Genomic DNA, 19,734 nt, shown 5'->3' with positions numbered 1-19,734 from the left:
ACTTTCCTTTCAAAACCTTCCCATTTTCTTACTTTTTACTTGATCACGTTGTTACTATCAGAAGCTAAAAAGAGCCCTGGCCGGTTGGCTCAGCGGTAGAGTGTCGGCCTGGCGTGCGGGGGACCCAGGTTCGATTCCTGGCCAGGGCACATAGGAGAAGCGCCCATTTGCTTCTCCACCCCACCCCCCCTCCTTCCTCTCTGTCTCTCTCTTCCCCTCCCACAGCCAAGGCTCCATTGGAGCAAAGATGGCCCGGGTGCTGGGGATGGCTCCTTGGCCTCTGCCCCAGGCGCTAGAGTGGCTCTGGTCACGGCAGAGCGACGCCCCGGAGGGGCAGAGCATCACCCCCTGGTGGGCAGAGCGTCGCCCCTGGTGGGCATGCTGGGTGGATCCTGGTTGGGTGCATGCGGGAGTCTGTCTGACTGTCTCTTCCAGTTTCCAGCTTCAGAAAAATACAAAACAACAACAACAACAAAAAAAAACAGAAGCAAAAAAGACCTACAGAACCTAGGAGCTGAATGTTTGTTTCAGGATCAGAAGGTAAGAGGCAAAACAGTAAGTGACTAGTGATAGCTTTGAAAGGAGAAGCAAATGGGTCAACCCCAGAGCTCTCCAAAGAAAAGATGAGGTGGATAAAGCAGGGGACCAAACCACAGACTCTCAAGAGCGTATGAAGAGATGGGGGATTGCTGCTCAGCTGCCTAGCAGCTTGGGTTCCCCTATTCTAAGGGTACTAGAACATGATTCTGGTATCACAATTCCAATCTCATACTCCACTTTCGTAAATATGGTCAACTTTTTGATCCAAAGTTATATACCAAAGCAGTGGAAAAGGACTGACCTGCATTGTCTCCTAATCTCTCATCTTATTTTTCCTAGTCTCCTAAACCAAGTTAATTACCTCATGTTTCTTTTCTTTCCTTTTTTTTTGAGTCAAGGTCAGTGATACCTGACAATGTATTAGTGATTCAGGACCATATTATCCTTCGATTCTTGCATTCAATAACTGCATTCTACCTATTGTATTTTTCACTCCATAAGATGCACTTTTCCCCCCCAAAAGTGGAGGGGAAAATGCCTGTGTGTCTTATGGAGCGAAAAATATGGTATTTTATTAAATATTTTAACACACTGTTTGGTTCAGAATATTATTTTTCTTATTGTCCTCCTTAAAACCCCAGGTGTCTTATGATCAAGTGCGTCTTATGGAGCGAAAAATACGGTAGATACATAAAGAAGGTACTAAAACAGGAGTAAGTTAAAGGACTTACCCCAAGGCCATTGGTTACAACATAACTACACTTGAAGGAACAATTCAGGAGATCTCTTGTTAATTTCTGTAGCAAAGCTCCACCAGAGCCAAAGGAAATATTTTCAATACTCCATTTTTTTTGTTTCATGCCTTCTATAATCTAGAAGGTTAAAAACAAACAAACAAACAAAAAACCTAAGTAATCTGGAAGAAAAAGGAGGTAATTTTCCATGGGCCATACTGATGAATAAACCATTCTAGAGTTGTCATATAACATAGTAAATGATGAGATAAAAATAAAGCCTATACAAAGGTATATCCCACAAAAAAGGGTGACGTGAGGCTTAAGTGTGGAGGAAAGGAATTTCATTCATAGTCTCTGAATTTACATTGTTATCAGCATTGTAATTGTGGTTAGGGTTGGAGAAATAAAGGAAAAGAGAAAGAGTGAAAATAATTGGCTATAAATATCTAAGGCTACTTGGGTAACTTCTCTTATCTGCCTCCTACAGTTGCTGCACAGAGGCCTGGAGCACAAGCAATGGCACCCAGATGTTTGCCCCAAAGGACTACACTCTGGGAATGACTCTAATCACTCCCCATACATAACAATGCCTGCTATCACATGTCATAATGCATATCATATATAACGGGGCATTTAAAAAAAATTAACAGATATTGGTGGCAAAACAATAAAAAATACTCTCTCCTACATGTCAGTTCAGCCAATGGCAGAGTGATTTTATTCTCACTAGAACTCCAGTACCATAAACAAAATTATGAATAGACTGGGCATTAACATTTGTCATTGGATCATTTTTGGCAGAATGATCACCTACAAGTCAGCTAGAGAGACCTGTGTGAACATATAGTTCAGGTAGCAAAAATGGTTTTTCAAGGGGTTAAAATTTAAAAGTTATATAGAGTATGCAGGCGATGTTTTTTGAGTTGTACAGTTAAAACCTATACCCCAATAAATTCAAATTAAAAAGCTGCATTAGTTTATTAAGCTAATTATTGTCATTTATATTTCTTTTTCTAAGTAGGAATTATCCACTTAGGATTTGTCTTATTTAACATATTCAATCACTTTTATGATAGAAGATTACAAGTGAAATCAAATTTAGTAACCATTCCTTTAATTTCATGAGAACAGACTAAAGGAAATATTGGAAAGTCTGATTCGATTTTATTGAAACAGAACTTTAAGAAGTGATTAGAAAACCATAAGCATTAATAGTTGTATGTAAATCATTAATATAAATTCACCATACTCCCCTCAAATATTAAGCATCTTGATCTGACATCTATCATTTTCAACAATGAACAATAAAAATATATAGTCCAATGATATTCATCTCTTAATAATCTCACATTTATAAAGGCAACTTTCTTCTTAAATCCAAACCATCTAAATTTACTACTATATGGAAGAATCAAGATGAAAACACACAACTTATTTTAAAGTGATGTTATTACACCTAAACGAAAAGTATCCAAAGGGCTTGAATTCAGATTATTCATTGAAATGATTGTGAACTAAAACAACAATAAAAACCTTATAAAATAATATGAAATGTAAAGCATATTCCAAAAGAGTGAATTTCAATATGGAAGAAATGCATAGAGTAAAAAAAAAAAGGAGGAAAAGAAAGGAAAACATATAGATGGAGGATAAAGTGGATTAGTTAAAAAGAAAAAAAAAAAAAGAGGAAATCGTTTTAGACCTGTCACAAGATTTTAGATATGCCTCAGAAGTATAAGAATGAGGAAATTACAAAGACCAGTAATCACGTAACCTCACAGTTCTGTATTTCTGGCCCAGTTTAAGATATTCTTCCTATAGTTGCACCAAAAGTTACAAAATACAGACAATTTAAAGTTTAAGTAAACTCTTGTGTTAGAAGTACAGGAAATTACAGAATTAGGGAAAAAATTTACTACTTAAAAATATTTACACATATCAGAAGGAAGTCTGACTTGACAAAACGTAACTGTTAAACAGACATTACTTTTCATTTTCTTATTTTTTTTTGCCCAAGGTATCTACCTGAAATAAGTCACGTTATGCAATTTAATAGCATTTAAATTATGATTTTTGTTATCACAACCATATATCTGACTCATGCATTATGATCTATGTGTTTTCACAATACATTATATTTAAATAAAAAAATTAATGCGTTCCTCTAATTAAAATTTACATACATTTTCTATTTAGTCTCTGGACAAAGCTGTGAGGGTCAGGAGAAATTTCCTAGAGAGGTAGAGAAAAGGGTTCTAGGGAAAGAATAGGATAGCTAACGGAAAGAAAAGTGTTTAAAAATACGTGTTACTTTATTGCAAAGAAATCTTCTCACCAATTTTGACAATTTGTTATCATTTTAACATTATTAGCAACACTCCAATGAAGATGTTTCCATGATAATCGAGATGACTGAATCCTAACTGAAACATATACAAATAGAAAGACAATCTGTGTTTTGTCCAACACAAAAGAGGTCTGTGCCTCTTTTTGTAAAGAAGCAGACTGATTCTGGTGCACACAAAGGAGAGCAGGCTCTCACTGTGAACTTCCTGGGGATGACCCAGGGAAGACTGACTGAATAGCAACCCAAAAAGTTAGGCTAAACAGTCAATGAAAAAGTCAGTTGTTTGAAATAAAACATATTTTTCATTTTGTCAAAATTAAGTCACCTAAAAAAATATATACATATACAAACAAAGCAAAACCATTGTAGAAATTCTCCTTTCTGCATCTGAAAACTTATTTTGACCCACCTCCAATATGAAGAAAGTAGGTCACCCTTTTGGTAAATTAACACATGAGGACATCTGTATTTCACAATGACCTGACTGAACAAGCCAACTTAAAAAGCTCACCTCTGGAAGACGGAAGGGCAGACATCAGTGGAAAAGCATGGAGCTAATGGTAATTTTTGGAAATTGGTACAGTACCCTGCCCACGTGTCTTCATCTGAAAGGGGGAAAGGAGGGTACCTGCTAAACTGTCTAAATGTAGAATAGGTAATAGTTCTTAGCTGATGCCAGGAAAAGAAACCTTTAATTCAGCTGAGCTAAGGAGACCCCAGCAGTTACATGTGCCAGCTGAGACTCCAGTAACCAAGTCCTCCTCCTCCTCCTTACTCCACTTTTCTTCTATTCTTCTTTTGCTTCCACATGAAAGCCCCTAACGTCCCAACACCAAATGTCTTAGAGGAGTCTGGGGGAGTTTACACTTTTCTCAGGCAAGCACTTTGGGAGATTTGGTGGAAGAAGCTTCATTTCTGTTACTGCAAGAAACCTATTCCAGGCATCTCGTTTTGCAACTCTAAATCCACATCACCACAGAAGTACTGTTTGTTATAATCAGGAGCTCTACCTCTTTTTTTTTTTTTTTTAAGATTTATTGATTTTAGAGAGGGGGGGTGAGAGAGAGGGAAAGAAACAGGGGGTGGTGAGGGGAGAGTAGGCAGCATCGACTCATTGTTGCTTCTAGTACAGTATGTGCCTTGACCGGGCAAGCCTGGGGTTTCAAACCTGCAACCTCAGCGTTCCAGGTCAATGCTTTATCCACTGCGCCACCACAGCTCAGGCAGTAGTTCTTACTTTTAAATAAGTCTTTGGAAAACAAACTATATTTTGGGTACTGATCTTACTCTAACCACACCAAACTCTTCAAATAGAAGAATTTTTGGTAAGCTGTGTTAAACAAGTGGACACCTCCAGAGACTGATATATGTAATCATTGTTAGTGGTTTATAAAGCAGACAGTCCACACTATGAAATCAGCAATATCCTTAACTTTGAAGAAGTATACTTTATGAAATTACATCTCTTCAGGAGCTTACTTGAGAATAAAAGAGGCAAAAGTTTTAATATAATACTTAACACTATTTGGCTAAATCTAACAAAAATAGCGATGATAGTCCAGGCTTTATTTTGAAGAACAATTTTATAATTCTGAAAAAGCACATATTAATACCATTTGAGTTTCACATAATGACAGCATGTGATACTCCATTCTATTAAAATTGAAATGTGTGAGCAGTGTCAAGTTCAGTGTCAAATATGTGAGCAGTGTCAAGACTTTTTGTTTTAGACACAAGGAATGTTTCTTGACTGGCATTTTCTTGTTTCACAGTGATATTTCCTTAGACTTACCATTCAGGGTGGCTAGTGAAGACAATGTACATGTGATCTGGTTGGTACTTCTATACTTTAAGTTACTATTATTTACAAATCTTAAGCAATTAACAGAAAACACATATACCATTATAAACACGAAAAGAATCACAACTGTGCTAAATGTGTTGTTTATGAAAGTAATAAAAAGGAGCTTAATTATGATTACCTTATTAGAACATTTCATACAAACACATACCTCTTGTAAAGTATTAATATCTACTCCATCCCCTTGAATAACTCGAAGATAAGGTGGTAACAACTTGTAGCCCTTTGAGTTCTCAGTAACAGGGAACTTCTTACCTAAAATATCCAAAACCTGTATAGAAAAAGACACACCCAACACAAAATAACTAAAACTGAAAAAAAAAAAAAATTGTAAAAACTTTGCAAAGTTAAAAAAAATGACTTTCCTGGATAATCTTGAGAATATACAATTTAATTAATTTACTTAAAGAACTTTACAACACTATATACAAATCTTCTAAAATTAAATCTCAATTTCTTCTTTTAATGTTAGAAACAGACATGCTATTTTCTATCAAATTATTTTATACCATAAATGGCTCAATCTTTGAAATTATATAGTCAGGAAAAAAAGAAAAACCCTTTAACATTAGGAGCTTAAAACAGTAAATGTAATAATAGTTTAAAAAGGTATAGAAAGTATCATTGAACAAACTCATATTATACCTTTGATTTGGATTTATTCTGCTTGTGCCCAACAGTTTGGTTTAGTTTTGGTAAGACAAATATAAATCCATTGGAATTACAAAGTTCAGAGAAATGTGATATGCAGGCAAAGTTAGAATGAGCTCCCAGTTTCTCTGAAGTTTTTACTTTAAAATGACACCCATTTTTTAAGCCAAACTGCATAATATGTAAATCATACCCCTCATTAACTACTAAAGGTTTTGTTACAGCCAGAATACTTAAACATTGACTTAAACTTTCTCAGAAAGTTTGGTCAGAGATTCAAAAGATCAATCAGATAATTTTTCTCCCAACAATCACTCCCTTTTCCTAAATAAAGTGATTTAAGAGTGACAATAAGAAAATTCCATATGGATGACTCCATTTATTCTTAAAACTAGGTCTACACATTTTTTGTTAGGTAACAGGAAAAACATGAAACAAGTTTGCTAAAATCAAATCCGTTAATATTGCTGGCTAAGATAAGACTTTAAGGTTGGCCTACTACTTAATAGGGCAGGAAAAGATTTCCTTGATTCCATATTCCCTTTTGTTAAGGGGTAATTTATCCTCTAATCATTAGCTGGGAAACTGCAGTAAAGTGAGAAGGTGACAATGGCTTATTTTACATGTTGTTTGACCTTGAGCAGTTACTTTTAGCCTATCTAAGTCTGTTTCTTTGTCTGTAAGAGAGAATGTAATATTTATCACAAGATCTTTACAGAGATTAAATGATACAGCTTAATTAGAGCACTTGATGCAATATTTTTCTAGGAGTAAGGATCAAATATCCCGCTCTTGTTTAGTGCTTTTCAGAAGGCAAACCAAGTACTGAGCACTAAAGACAAGCCAACATTGTTACACTGATGATCAAAGTATCTTTAAAGAACCATTACTTGAAAAGTATTTTTTTCCCCACATCACCTTGCACATATTTTTTTTTGCACTAAGAACTTCAAAGGTATAGCAATGACTGTGATAAAGGAAAAGAAACAAGCCATAAACTCAGTAACCAGATCACAGAATTCATTAAAATGGCAATAGTATTAATTACTTTTGAAAGTAAGCAGAAAATATTCAATAGTACTTAACTGTCTATTTAACAGAACATATAAATAACCCATAACTTGGGTCTCTTTTCTGTTATTAATGTGTGACCTTGGGCAAATCTATTACTCTCTCTGGGCTGCAACTCTACAATAAGGGGGTCTGGTCCAGAGCTCTGAAATGGTATGTGTATAAATAAAATTAAAAGTAGTGTTGATGGAGCTGGTTGATAGGCATTTTAATAAGCAAGTTACATATTAAAATTTACCTTTAATACAGTGTCAAGAGGATTTCCAGAATCAGGTCTGATTATTAGTGGTGCCTCTGTACTTCTTGATACTATTAAATGTCTTAGATCTTCACCCCATATTTTTTCACACGCATTATAAATATCATAGCTATCGCTGACCACTGATACAGGCACTGATGAAAACTGTGTTACTATATGTTCAAAAGCATCTTTTTCATGGTCTTTCCCCCAAGCTGTTATGGTACTAGAAAACAAAATAAGAATACAGATTTACTTAGGCGGCTATATTACCTGTTCCTGAATCATATCTCATGTTTACTATACTGTATCATCAACATGCAGAGAAAGTGAGTGATTTAGTTTAATGAATGCACATCAGAATGTTAGTTGAATGACTGGATCAAGCCACCCCTTGAATAATTTTTTTTAAAGACTGAAAGTAGTATTATTCCTCCTCTCCAATAGTTACTTTAGATTTTACGTCATATTCAATTTTTGGGGGGTATTTCTGAACCTGCCCAATCAAACTCAATAAGATAAAAAGCAGTTACTGAATGCATTCCACTTGTTATGCTGAGAAGTGAGAAAGAGGGACGAAGACTCTCATTATCTGGTGGGCAATGGAAGCACCTGGCTCCCTCCTGTGAATTTTCAAAACCATGTATGGATAATAGTAAGCATACATTTGATACTTTTTTACCTTTCAAAATCTTACACTTAAAGGCAATTACTTAAACCATAGAAACATATAGTCAACTAGTTCTTTGCCTGTTCTATCTTCAAATGGCCAGTAACAGTCATTTACTTCATTTATAGATTAATATATGCCCCAAGGAATAAGAATTTTAATATTCAGTTTGAGCAAAACATAATTTAGATGGAAAATAAAAGTGTGAGAGTTTTGAGGCAAGAATATTTAGTGGTTTTTACAATGTCCTCAATAATGGTTCTTCTTATTGACCAGATTAATAACACACAACTTAAGCAGTTGTTGGTTTACTAATACTGGGGTGGACAAAAGTAGGTTAATAATAATAAATAACACAATAAATAAATAAGTACAGAAATAAACTGTTTTGTATATTCACAACTGTATACCTACTTCTTCCCACTCCTGTACACAATTTTTAAAATTCTTAAACAGAATAAATTTATAAATTGCCGTTTCTTCATGACAAGCAATTTTTCTTTCTTCTCTAATTTTCTAGCCTGTGCCTCTACCCCATGTTCATAAGTAAAGAAAAGCAGACAACCCATTTACTACAGAACCCTATGCAGTGACAAGTTTACTCAAAGCTGCTTGAGGAGTCATACTAATTTATGTTTGTAACTCCTTTTATTTTTCCTTTTTTTCTCAAGGACTTGAAAAAAACAATTTTCCCATGCTGTCAATGGGATGCTGGGGACAGCAGAGCACGCTCCCTTCAGGGATATAAAGACTTGACTACCCAGAGAGACTACTCTTGTCTGAAATGGAAAGAGAGTACAGTGAACACTCTTCTAAACCACCATGGAGGCTGACACAGCAAGCATCTGCAGCTAAGGGAAGATCAAGGACTACTACTGTCCTCCTTAGAAGGCAGATGATTAAGACCAAAGAATAGCAATACTGGAGAGCTTTGTAACTAAAGAAAGAACTCCTGCAGTGAGAGCTCACTGCTTCTGCATCTAGCGCTGTGACGTGATTATCACGTCCAGCAAGCGTAAATGCTCATTTTTAGCCTTTATCTTATTTGCTTTCTCTATGGTATTTGAACTTTCCTGAAGTTTTCTTTTCCATGACTTTACAATGACACCTCTTGTGTTTGAAAATTTTTCCCCTACACCTATATGGCTTCTTTTCAGTCTCCCCCAACTGCTACATTCTCTCTGCTCCCTTCAGTCTGATTGAAGGCTCTGACCTGTCTTCCTGTATATACCTCTGTGCGTGAAAAACATTAAGCTTTTAAAAAATACCCTTGTGGTTAGGGTTTCCAGGTTTTGCTTCTGTACTCCAGATGAACTCTCAGGTAGGAAGATGAACACCTTCATTTCCTCATCCCACTTACATTTCCTATAGCACGCTCTACATAATCCAAGTGTCACACCTGCTCTCCTAGTATGATATTTGGTAAATAAAGATCATAAATATTTATTCAATGAATTCTACTCATGCTAATACTCCAATTTCCAGTACCAAATCAGATAACTTTTCCAAGTTTAAGGGAAAAGACATGTAACTGAATATTTTTAAATCCAGATTCATGTTCCTTAAGAAAATATGACAATGGCAGTGCTGTACAATTGAGAGTTCTTATTTTAAAGTTATTTCAAATGTTAGCTCATTTATTATCAATGACCTTCTGGTGTTAAAGATGTAAAATTTTAGCTCCTCCATTTGTTTCGTTGGCTGTAAGAACTGAAAAACAGAGAGATAAGTGACTTGCCCAAGGTCACCCAGGATGTCAGCTGTAAAGTTCGAGTCACTATATACTAAGCTGCTGTTTATAAGACTTTTCTAATATTTAAGGATATCTGAAATATTCTTCTATACTGAGGAGTCAAACACTTACAAATATCTTAAATATTACATGACTCTAGAACTAAAATGGATTTTCACCGATCTAACATGGAAGCCCAAAAGATACTATATTTATTCTCAGATTTCTAATACCATACTCATGATGTTATTACTTTGAAATAAGAGTCGAATACAAGAATACTACATTAAGTTTCAAAAGATGTATATACATCTAAGTCTAAAATAAAAATATTGTAACCCTAAGACCATTATCTGTTGATCAATTTTCTCAGTTTCACTAGGTTTAAATGTAGTATTCACAGTAAGACTATATTGATACAGCAACCCTAATAAATTTTAGTTGAATCTACTCTCTCCTATGCCCCAATTCAAATCAAGTGCTAGCAATTTCATCTCCCAAGCCACTGCTCGTTTATCTGCTTCTTTCCAGGCACTTAGCCACCTGGTTTTGAACCTTGTCATCTCTCAAAACTCTGCAATGGCTTCCTATAAAGCCTCCACTTTCTCATTTCTCTTTCAATTCAGAAGATATCCTACTGTCAAAATAACGTTTCTGAAATTATTTCTCTGACATTGCTTCTTAGCTCAAAAATTTGAATGCCCACTCCTATTGGAAAGTGGAATTAGAATAATCTGGCATGAAGCTGAGAGCCTTCCCTCGCCTGACTTCCAGCTTACGCTATGTTCCCTGTTTTACCTGACTCCCTAAGCACATTCAGTCTCCTCTTCCATTCTTCCTCTGCCTGACACATGGTGGCATGCATTAACTGTGGTCCATCTTTTAGAGTATGAATGACCCTGTGGCTGCCATTAAATTTTACCATTCCTTCAAAAAGTCAAGATTTCACATACCATCTGTATAAAATCTTTCTTGATCCTGCCAGTGGAATGCATTCCTTCCTTTCCTTCCCTTGTCCTTGTACCACTAGAGTACTTTAATTGCACCTCTTTAAAAGTACTTAATCAACAGAGCAGAATGTTGCCAGTGTACTATTTCACCCTGAAGATAGGCTCAGTTTTTTATCTTTCTAACCCTTGTAGTACTCAGTAGATTTCTTTTCTTTTCTTTTTTCTTTTTTGAGACAGAGTCAGAGAGAGGGATAGATAGGGACAGACAGGAATGGAGAGAGATGAGAAGCATCAATCATTAATTTTTCATTGCGACACCTTAGTTGTTCATTGACTGCTTTCTCATATGTGCCTTGACCGTGGGGCTAGAGCAGACAGAGTAACCCCTCACTCAAGCCAGCGATCTTAGGTCCAAGCTGGTGAGCTTTGCTCAAACCAGATGAACTCGTGCTCAAGCTGGTGACCTCGGGGTCTCGAACCTGGGTCCTCCACATCCCAGTCTGACGCTCTATCCACTGCGCCACCAGCTGGTCAGGCTCAGTAGATTTCTTAAATAAAAGCTTAGCTTCTGAATCATATAAAACAAGTGCTTAATAAATATAATTCATTTTTTTAAAAAAGCTCAGCTTTGTCTGACCTGTGGTGGTGCAGTAGATGGGGCGTTGACATGGAATGCTGAAGTCACCGGTTCAAAACTCTGGCTTGCCGGGTCAAGGCACATATGAGAAGCCACTGCTTCTTGCTGCCCTCCTCCCCCCATCCTGTCTCTCTCTAAAATCAATAAATAAAATCAATAAGTAAATAAAAATCTCAGCTTTATTCTAAACTCACTACTGGTTTTGGAACCCTACAATATTTAAGTATAAATAACACTTAGTAAAGAATCACCCCAAACAGTAAATAAATGTTATAAGAATGAGAAAAGGTTTGGCATATGTTAACTCTAGAATCAAAGCAGCTGCTACCTAGATTATAACTGCCTTCTAGTCAACTTGAGGTGGTTTAGTGATCAGATAAGGGAACATAAGAAGAATCCGAACACTCTTCCTTTCCTCAAAAGGGCTTACTGGCTCACCTACAGCTAAGGCAGGGGTCGGGAACCTATGGCTTGCGAGATAGATGTGGCTCTTTTGATGGCTGCATTTGGCTCACAGACAAATCTTTAATAAAAAAATGTTAAAAATATAAAACATTCTCATGTATTACAATCCAATCATTTCCTACCGCTCATGTTCATGGTTGCGGGTGGCTAGAGCCAATCACAGCTATCCTCCAGGAAAACACCAAATTTTTATTGGATATTGCCTAAGGTACATGGGTCGTTGTATGGCTCTCATGGAATTACATTTTAAAATATGTGGCATTCATGGCTCTCTCAGCCAAAAAGGTTCCTGACTCCTGAGCTAAGGGCACTGGGTCCAGATGACAATTTGCAAAGAAAAGATAGGTGAGGTTGTGCAGAAGAGCAAGGAAAGGAGAAATAGTGACCAGGTTTTCTAGATTTAATTTAACACATAAAATCTATCTGCATTTGGCAATAAAATAGTTATAAAAGTCCTTTGAAAAAACCTATATGGCAATACACTAGTGGGAAAAAAGTTCTTAAATTGTTTATTGGGATGGTTAAAAGTTCTCTTTCCCTGATCCTAATCTTTATACAAAGTATACATAATGAATTTGTATTAAATTCATGGAGATTTACTGGAGTACATGGCTCTGCAGTTCAGCAAAACACCACTGAATTAACAAACTAAGAGAGAACAAACTTAGTAATTACAGAAAACATTACATTCAGGTAACAAGAGAATGAAAACAGAACTTTACCTGTGTTCTGCTGCTGGGACAGAATAGCCTGGAACAGGATCTTTTGTTCCATAGTATTTTTTAATTAAAGCAATTCCTGCTACTGTATCTGTTCCTTTGAAGTTAACCAAATGAGCAGAAGCTCCTATACCAGCAGTCTGGAAAATAAACCATAAACCAAAATATAAAAAAGAAAAAGACCCATACTTGAGGTACAGGGCATAGCTCCCAAAGAATTATTAGCATCCGATACTCTCACAGATATTTAACTATTATCAGAGATAATAGGTCCTATGACAAAGATCCAGTTTTTCTTAAGTATTTGAGGATTCAACTCTTACTTCCTTAATAGTGACCCACCTCCATTTCCCAACATCCTGTTTTCCCTTCCTTTGTCTAATGCATTTCTGTAGCACAATCTGTCATCTGCTATATTATTATGTCTACCTGTCCATAAGTCTACCCACCCATTCAGCTAATACATCAAAGCTAGAAACAGTTGTTGAAGGCTATATTCCATGTCCTTTGAATGGAGGCTAACACACAGTAGGTACTTACCGTTGACTAAATCTCTGGAATTTCAAATTGTGCCCTATGTAAGACCAATTATCAATACCTTAACTTCCCAGAAAGTCTGTGATAGTCATCTACTGACAATTTACATTTTATTCAATGAGGATCATTTCAGAGCTTCTTACCTCTTGGGAAGACACTCCTCTGTAGCCAAAATCATGCAACTTGTATTCCAGACCATCTAAGTTACCAGATGTTTCTAACAAATATTTGGCCAATATTTTCTTCTGCTCTCTAGAATTTGTGGCCACAGTGATTGGATACCAGGACTGAACAAGAATAGTCTGTAGTAATAAAATTAACCACAAATATTAATACATAAAAATACTGGGTCCTTTCTGCGGAAAATTCTAGTTTTCTCTGGAGTTATGTTCTGACTTCCATACTACAAGAACAGCACTTAGACAGTTCAACTGTATAACAGGAAGCCAGCACGTGCATTCCAGAAACAGTGCACAGCTCGACTCTCATATCAGCAATACAAAGGAAAAGCACACCAGGCCTTTAACAGTTTTGAGCGTCACATTTCTATCAAAGCTCCAAAGAAGCACATATAGGTACCAGAAAAACTGTCTGTGATGAAGGACCAACTTTTAAAAATACTTTCAATCTGTCGTGGATCCATAGTTTTATGAATACACACATACTTGGATCGTGATGTAATTACCATAAAAAGTTTCTAAACGCTTATCCTTGATTTCTGTATTTAATGTGAACCTGCATCAAATAGTTCATGGACCAACTGTGGTCCATGGACAACACCTTGAAGAATATGGATCTAGGGTTATTAATTTACTCCTCTAGGTAGACGTGGGCCTAATTTTTCCTTGGATATAGTATGACTATTGGTAGGTTATATACTTGTGGTATTTTTGCTTAGCACTAGAGAATGCTACTTATTGAGTTATGCTTCATGTCCTTGGCTTTTATCAAAAGTCATTATAAGAAGTCACATGAAACATTTCTGCATTATGTTGTAAAACTCTAAAGCCAATATTTTATAACTTATTATCTATTTAAGTTCCCAAATGAGGACATGAAACAACTGTTAGGTTCCTATTTTTCTGATAAGATTTATATCTTGCTTTCCTTTTATCCTTGGCTGCCAAAGTAAGTCTGATGCTTAATCATGGCAACCATGTTAATTATTATGACTTGGGAATTCAGTCCTTCTTCATAATAGGATAATTTTCTATTTTATAGCCTTTTATTAGAAACAGCCTCAAATTTGTTTTAGAAAGACCTGACAACAATGTTGTCAGCTCACTTAAAAAGTTATTTAATGTATAAATTAAATCTTACAAAACTATCTTTTACTGAATACTAATTAAGTGATCAATAAATAAGATGTAAAAAACAAGATTAGTTAACCTTGGACTTCCTAACTAGGTCACCTACGAAGAAAAACAAACTGTAGTATTAGACTCCCATGACTAATTAAATATAGCCCCAAATCTTTGTAGCTTCTTTCATCAAGAGATAATCTATTTCTTCATCCCTTGACTCTGTGACTCTTGTGATTTGTTTTTTAACTAATAGAATGTGGTGGAATTATTCCATCCGTAAGTGGGACATAAAAAACGAGACTAAGAGACATTGACAAGAGTGTGGTGGTTGGGGGGGGGGGAAGAGGGGGAGGGGGAGGGGGAGGGCACAAAGAAAACTAGATAGAAGGTGATGGAGGACAATCTGACTTTGGGTGATGGGTATGCAACATAATTGATTGACAAGATAACCTGGACATGTTTACTTTGAACACATGTACCCTGATTTATTGATGTCACCCTAGTAAAATTAATAAAAAAAATAATTTAAAAAATACCAAAAAAAGAAAATGTGGTGGAAACCATACTGTATGACTTTCAAGCGGTCTCGAGTTCTCTTTCTCTGAGATCCTTGAGACTAGTGTTGTGAAGGAGTTAAGTTATTGAGGGTCCCTACTATCTCAGTGAGGCCCCAGACATAGGTATGTGGCCCCACTTTAGACTGTCATGTCCTAGCTGAACCCTCAGCTGAATTCAGATACAAAAATACAAGCAATACCAACAGGGAACCATCCAGCCAGCCACAGACTCATGAGAAATAATAGCTATTTTATTTGGGGGTAACTTGTTAAATAATAGAAAACTAAGGCAATTACTAACTTAACCCTTTCAGTTGTATGAACGTTCATGTACATCCTCACTCAAAGGGTTAACAAAAAACTCATTCTTTTGCATGTGGCTTTCCAGTTTTCCCAGCACCATTTGTTGAAGAGGCTTTCTTTTCTCCATTATGTGTTGTTGGCCCCTTTATCAAAAATTATTTGATCATATACATTGTGGTTTTATTTCTGGGATTTCTATTCTGTTCCATTGGTCTGAGTGTCTATTTTTCATGCCAATACCATGCTGGGTTTTTTTTTGTTTTTTGTTTTTTCATTTTTCTGAAGCTGGAAACAAGGAGAGACAGTCAGACAGACTCCCGCACGCGCCCGACCAGGATCCACCCGGCACGCCCACCAGGGGCGATGCTCTGCCCATCCTGGGCGTGGCCATGTTGCGACCAGAGCCACTCTAGCGCCTGAGGCAGAGGCCACAGAGCCATCCCCAGCGCCTGGGCCATCTTTGCTCCAATGGAGCCTTGGCTGCGGGAGGGGAAGAGAGAGACAGAGAGGAAAGCGCGGGCGGAGGGGTGGAGAAGCAAATGGGCGCTTCTCCTGTGTGCCCTGGCCGGAAATCGAACCCAGGTCCTCCGCACGCTAGGCCGATGCTCTACAGCTGAGCCAACCGGCCAGGGGAATACCATGCTGTTTTATCGTAACTCTATAATATAATTTGAAATCAGGTATTGCAATGCCCTCAGCTTCGTTTTTTTTTTGTGTGGCTGGAGCGCAGAGCGCATTCCTAGCAGCTGTGGCTGATGCAATGCTGTGAGAATACTCCAGCTCCCAGAACCCTCCTGGGCATACCCAGGAAGGAAGCTCGCCCACTACAAGGAAGTGACTTAGCGCCAACCACGCAGCTCCCTGATCTTTTCAGCCATTGGCTTTGAGGAACATGCTGTAACACCCTATAGGCTGAACCTGTGTATATAAGTTAGCCTACTTCCTGAATAAAGTGGATCTGCATCACTGAACCTGGTCCCCGGAGTCGGGTCTTTGTGTCTCCATTGTCCTCACCCCCAGCAGGACTTGTCCACAACTGGTGCCCAACATGGGGCAGGGACCTAACCGGCATCCAAGGGACGGGTGAGTGACCCTCTGCAATGGGAAACCTCCCTCACTCTCGAGCCCTGCAGGCTTGAGCCCTGCATGCCTTATTGCAGAGTAGGCGAGTTGAAGTTTGTGAAAAGGATCTTTGTACCTACTGGAAGATTATCTCTGGTCTCAATCCCTGGATTGAAGACCCGCCCCTCTGGGACCCGGATACTTGGGCCTGAGTTCTCCGATGCGTTCGTTTGGCCGAGGTGCATGAGGGGCAAGCCTTCCCTCTTGGCCTCACTCCTGCCTTACTGGCAATACACGCCTGCTTGACTGGTGCTCCTGCTGGGTACCCTCCGCCGGTCCCTAAGGTCCTACGGGCTACTCCTCTTTCAGAGGAACCCCTACCTCCCTATTTGCCCCCCTCCACTGAGGAGGAAAGTAGTTTAGCCTCCGAGTTTGTGGTTGAGCGTGCAGAAACGAAACCAACCGCATTGCTAACTGCGCCATCAGCTCTGTCGCTGGAAAAAGCCAAGTCACTACTCCCGCATTCCCTGCCAGAGCTCAATGCCCCACCCCAGCCACTCAGACGCCATTTTCTCCAACATGTGTTCCTGCTGCAGACCCATGGGCCAGCCTATATGCCCGCATATGTCTTTTTTCTTTCTGTCTTGTCTATTTTTTTGTATCTCTCTCTCTCCCCCTCCCCTCTCTCTGAAATGATGCTGCAAGGACCCAGCCACGGCACAGTGGCAGGGATCACACTCTTCTAACGCAAGGGAGAGGTTATGCTTGTGTTTTTCAGCCAATTTGGATCCCAGGAACCCCCCAACCTGCTTGACAGGGTTTCTTGGGCACCCACTAAGTGGTTCAGTCTTCACTCGTCCAAAGCCACAGCCCTGGCTTCCTCCACACCAACTACGCCTGAGGGGAGGAGGTCCTCAGCACTCAAGAAGACCTCAAGGCTGGCGTGCACGCCCCATCACCTGGGGGGGGAGATGTGGAGGCTTTGGCGGGCGGGCCCAGAGAAATGCCCCAACGGGCCCCCAGGCCCTAGTGCTCTGCTCTTGCTTACGTGTGCTATAGTAACCGCTGACTCCCAGAAGCAGGCAGCGGCAGCCCGGGGCTTGAGCCCAGCAGCTCGAGCTAGTGTTTGCAGTTCTTCTTTGGAGGATGAAAAGAATTGGGCCGGAGTCACGATTCGCAAACTCTGCAGCTGCCATTCGTAAATGGTGGCAGCTGCAGAGGGAGGATGAACGGAAGCCAGGCTTGCATCGCTGAGTGGCCACTGGAACGGCAGGGAGTGCTGGCTTAGCTGCTGGTGGGTTCGCTGACATTTTGGGACATAGGGTGAATGCCTTCATGCTCTCCAGAGCAGAGATGGAAATGCTGACTGCTACTGCCCTGTGCTCCTCCTTGGGACAGTGTAAGACCTGCCAGGACGGCAGGAATGAGGGGGGTGGCTGACACCTCATGTGCATGGACTGATTTCCTGGACTACGACCTGAGTTAACACTGGCTCCTTTGTTAGATGGACTTACGGATTTTGGACAATGTGAAATACCCTGATGGGGTGGGGGGTGGCTTTGCTGGAAGTACTCCCCTGCCCCGGAAGTTGTTCCCATGGCTAGAAAGAAGGTCGAGGACATTCTGCACTTTTGGCAAAGTGCTTAGAGACTGGTGAAATGTACCTTTGTAATTGTTGAAATTGTATGATTTGTAATGTTGCTGTAATTTGTGTAATGTGCTTTGCAATCATATGCAGTATGTAGCCCATGGCAAGCCATCCATTCTGTGTTTGAATGCTGGGACCTTTGTGGGAAGGGGGCATACATGGACCTACGTCCATTTTTTACAGTCAAAATGGAACTGTGTTTAACAGCACCTAGAAGGTCTCTGTAACACAATGGGATGGAAATGACATCCCTACCTCTAGGAGGAATCCCCTGTTTAAGACCCCCGTTCTATTTCCTAACTACTCAAACATTACAAACCTTGCCTCATTGTTTAATCCAGCTAATCTATTAGCATATAGTATAATAGGTATTATAGTTGTTTTAGCTCTACTAGGGTTCCGTTGCATAATGCATAGCATTCAGAAGCTACAATAGCAAGCTGTCATTCATCAAGTCCAATTGGCCTTAATTAAAAGAGAAGGGGGAGATGTGGGTGGAGTGCAGAGCACATTCCTAGCCGCTGTGGCTGATGCAATGCTGTGAGAATACCCCAGCTCCCAGAAGCCTCCTGGGCATAGGAAGGAAGCTCGCCCGCTATAAGGAAGTGACTTAGTGCCAACCACGCAACTCCCTAATCTTTTCAGCCATTGGCTTTGAGGAACACGCTGTAACACCGTATAGGCTGAACCTGTGTATATAAGTTAGCCTACTTCCTGAATAAAGTGGATCTGCATCACTGAACCTGGTCCCCGGAATCGGGTCTTTGCGTCTCCATCATCCTCACCCCCTGCAGGACTTGCCCACACTTTTTCCTTGGGATTGCTCTGGCTATTCAGGGTTTTTTATAGTTCCATATAAACCTAATAATTTTTTGTTCCATTTCTTTAAAAAATGACATTGGAATTTTGATGAGAATTGCATTACATTTGTATATTGCTTTGCGTAATATAGTCATTTTGATATTTTATTCTTCCTATCCAAAAACAAGAAATATTTTTCCATTTCATTATATCTTTTTTGATTTCCCTTAACAATGCTTTGTAGTTTTCATTATATAGGTCCTTTACATTCTTTGTTATGTTTATTCCTAGGTATTATATTTTTTTGTTGCAACCATGAAGGGGATTTTTTTGAGCTCATTTTCTGATGTTTCATTGTTGGCCTATAGGAAAGCAATAGACTTTTGTATATTAATTTTGTATCCTGCAACCTTACTGTATTGGTTTATTGTTTCTATTAGTCTTCTTGTGGAGTCTTTGAAACTCGACTACAGTTTGTCCCCTTGTACTAAAATTAATTCAAAATGGATCAAAGACCTAAATATAAGACCTGAAATAGTAAAGTACATAGAAGAAGACATAAGTACTAAACTCATGGACCTTGCTTACAAAGAGCACTTTATGAATTTGACTCCAAAGGCAAGGGAAGTGAAGGCAAAGATAAATGAATGGGACCACATCAGACTAAGAAGCTTTTGCACAGCAAAAGAAACTGACAACAAAACAGACAGCCAACTAAATGGGAGATGATATTTTCAAACAATAGCACAGATAAGGGCCTAATATCCAAAACATACAAAGAACTCATAAAACTCAACCACAAACAAGCAAACAATCCAATAAAAAAATGGGAAGAGGACACGAACAGACACTTCTCCCAGGAAGAAATACAAATGGCCAACAGATATATAAAAAGATGCTCATC

The 19,734-nt window shown here is 38.7% G+C and overlaps 2 protein-coding genes across 6 annotated transcripts in view; one reads left to right on the top strand and one right to left on the bottom strand.

Annotated features, from left to right (window-relative positions):
• The window catches only part of LOC136333291 (RCC1 domain-containing protein 1-like), a 241,734-nt gene extending 236,961 nt beyond the window's left edge, over positions 1 to 4,773 (top strand). For all 4 annotated transcript variants that reach the window (XR_010731004.1, XR_010731003.1, XR_010731005.1 and 1 more), the window contains one exon: positions 4,757 to 4,773. The gene's annotated coding sequence lies outside the window, so the exon portion shown is untranslated. The remainder of the gene's footprint in view (positions 1 to 4,756) is intronic.
• Positions 1 to 19,734, bottom strand: part of NAMPT (nicotinamide phosphoribosyltransferase) — a 46,881-nt gene that overhangs the window by 6,472 nt on the left and 20,675 nt on the right. For both annotated transcript variants that reach the window (XM_066272227.1, XM_066272226.1), the window contains exons 5-9: positions 13,299 to 13,457; positions 12,622 to 12,758; positions 7,446 to 7,671; positions 5,637 to 5,756; positions 1,272 to 1,412 (exon numbers count right to left, since the gene is read on the bottom strand). In XM_066272227.1, the coding sequence (XP_066128324.1) occupies positions 1,272 to 1,412; positions 5,637 to 5,756; positions 7,446 to 7,671; positions 12,622 to 12,758; positions 13,299 to 13,457 (783 nt within the window). The remainder of the gene's footprint in view (positions 1 to 1,271; positions 1,413 to 5,636; positions 5,757 to 7,445; positions 7,672 to 12,621; positions 12,759 to 13,298; positions 13,458 to 19,734) is intronic.

This window comes from Saccopteryx bilineata, chromosome 4 (genome assembly GCF_036850765.1).
Source record: "Saccopteryx bilineata isolate mSacBil1 chromosome 4, mSacBil1_pri_phased_curated, whole genome shotgun sequence".
NCBI lineage: Eukaryota > Metazoa > Chordata > Mammalia > Chiroptera > Emballonuridae > Saccopteryx > Saccopteryx bilineata.
This window is presented reverse-complemented; position numbering and strand designations above follow the sequence as displayed.